Genomic DNA, 648 nt, shown 5'->3' with positions numbered 1-648 from the left:
TATATATATATATATATATATATATATATATATATATCTGTGTATGTATATTTGTGTGTATATACGTTTGTTTATGTATGTATGTTTATGTGTATGTTGAATGTATACATGTATTTGTTAGCATATGTGCCTGTATGAAGAATTATAAAGTCGTAAAAGACCTATGTGAACAAGCTTCCTGTCCCAGTTGTTGCTTTCTCCACTTCATCACTTCACGTACGTTGTCAAAGTTCTCTCAAGAGAGGTATGAAAGCCCCCAAATCCCATGTCTCCAGATGCCAGAGAGGTTCTGTGTGTATATCTATAGAGATAGATACACATGAATAATTTTGTGTGTATACATACATATATATATAAATATATATATGTGTGTGTGTGTATGTATGAATTTGTGTGTGTGTGTGTGTATGTTTGTTTGTATATATAGGTGTGTACGAACATATATTCCAACTTACCAGTGACGGGAATAAAACCACACGCAGCGAGACAAATAAATAACACAAATACTGTTACATGGCAATAATCCATCATAACGAGGAACTGAACTAATTAAAGCTAATTAATTAACTATTACTAATTACTAAACAGGATAGCTTAGGCAGGAGACAACACCCCGCCTGGAAAGAAGAGTGCGTCATTCAGGGGGAA

At 33.5% G+C, this 648-nt stretch overlaps 1 protein-coding gene across 1 annotated transcript in view; it reads right to left on the bottom strand.

Moving 5' to 3' along the window:
* LOC106881514 (ADAM 17-like protease) overlaps positions 1 to 648 on the bottom strand; it is an 18,023-nt gene extending 17,375 nt beyond the window's left edge. The window contains exon 1 of the mRNA XM_052974524.1: positions 456 to 648. Within this exon, the coding sequence (XP_052830484.1) occupies positions 456 to 531 (76 nt within the window). The 5' untranslated portion in view covers positions 532 to 648. The remainder of the gene's footprint in view (positions 1 to 455) is intronic.

Source organism: Octopus bimaculoides, chromosome 18 (assembly GCF_001194135.2).
Source record: "Octopus bimaculoides isolate UCB-OBI-ISO-001 chromosome 18, ASM119413v2, whole genome shotgun sequence".
In the NCBI taxonomy this organism is placed as follows: Eukaryota; Metazoa; Mollusca; class Cephalopoda; order Octopoda; family Octopodidae; genus Octopus; species Octopus bimaculoides.
The sequence above is the reverse complement of the archived record's forward strand: the minus strand, read 5'-3'. Positions and strand labels throughout refer to the sequence as shown.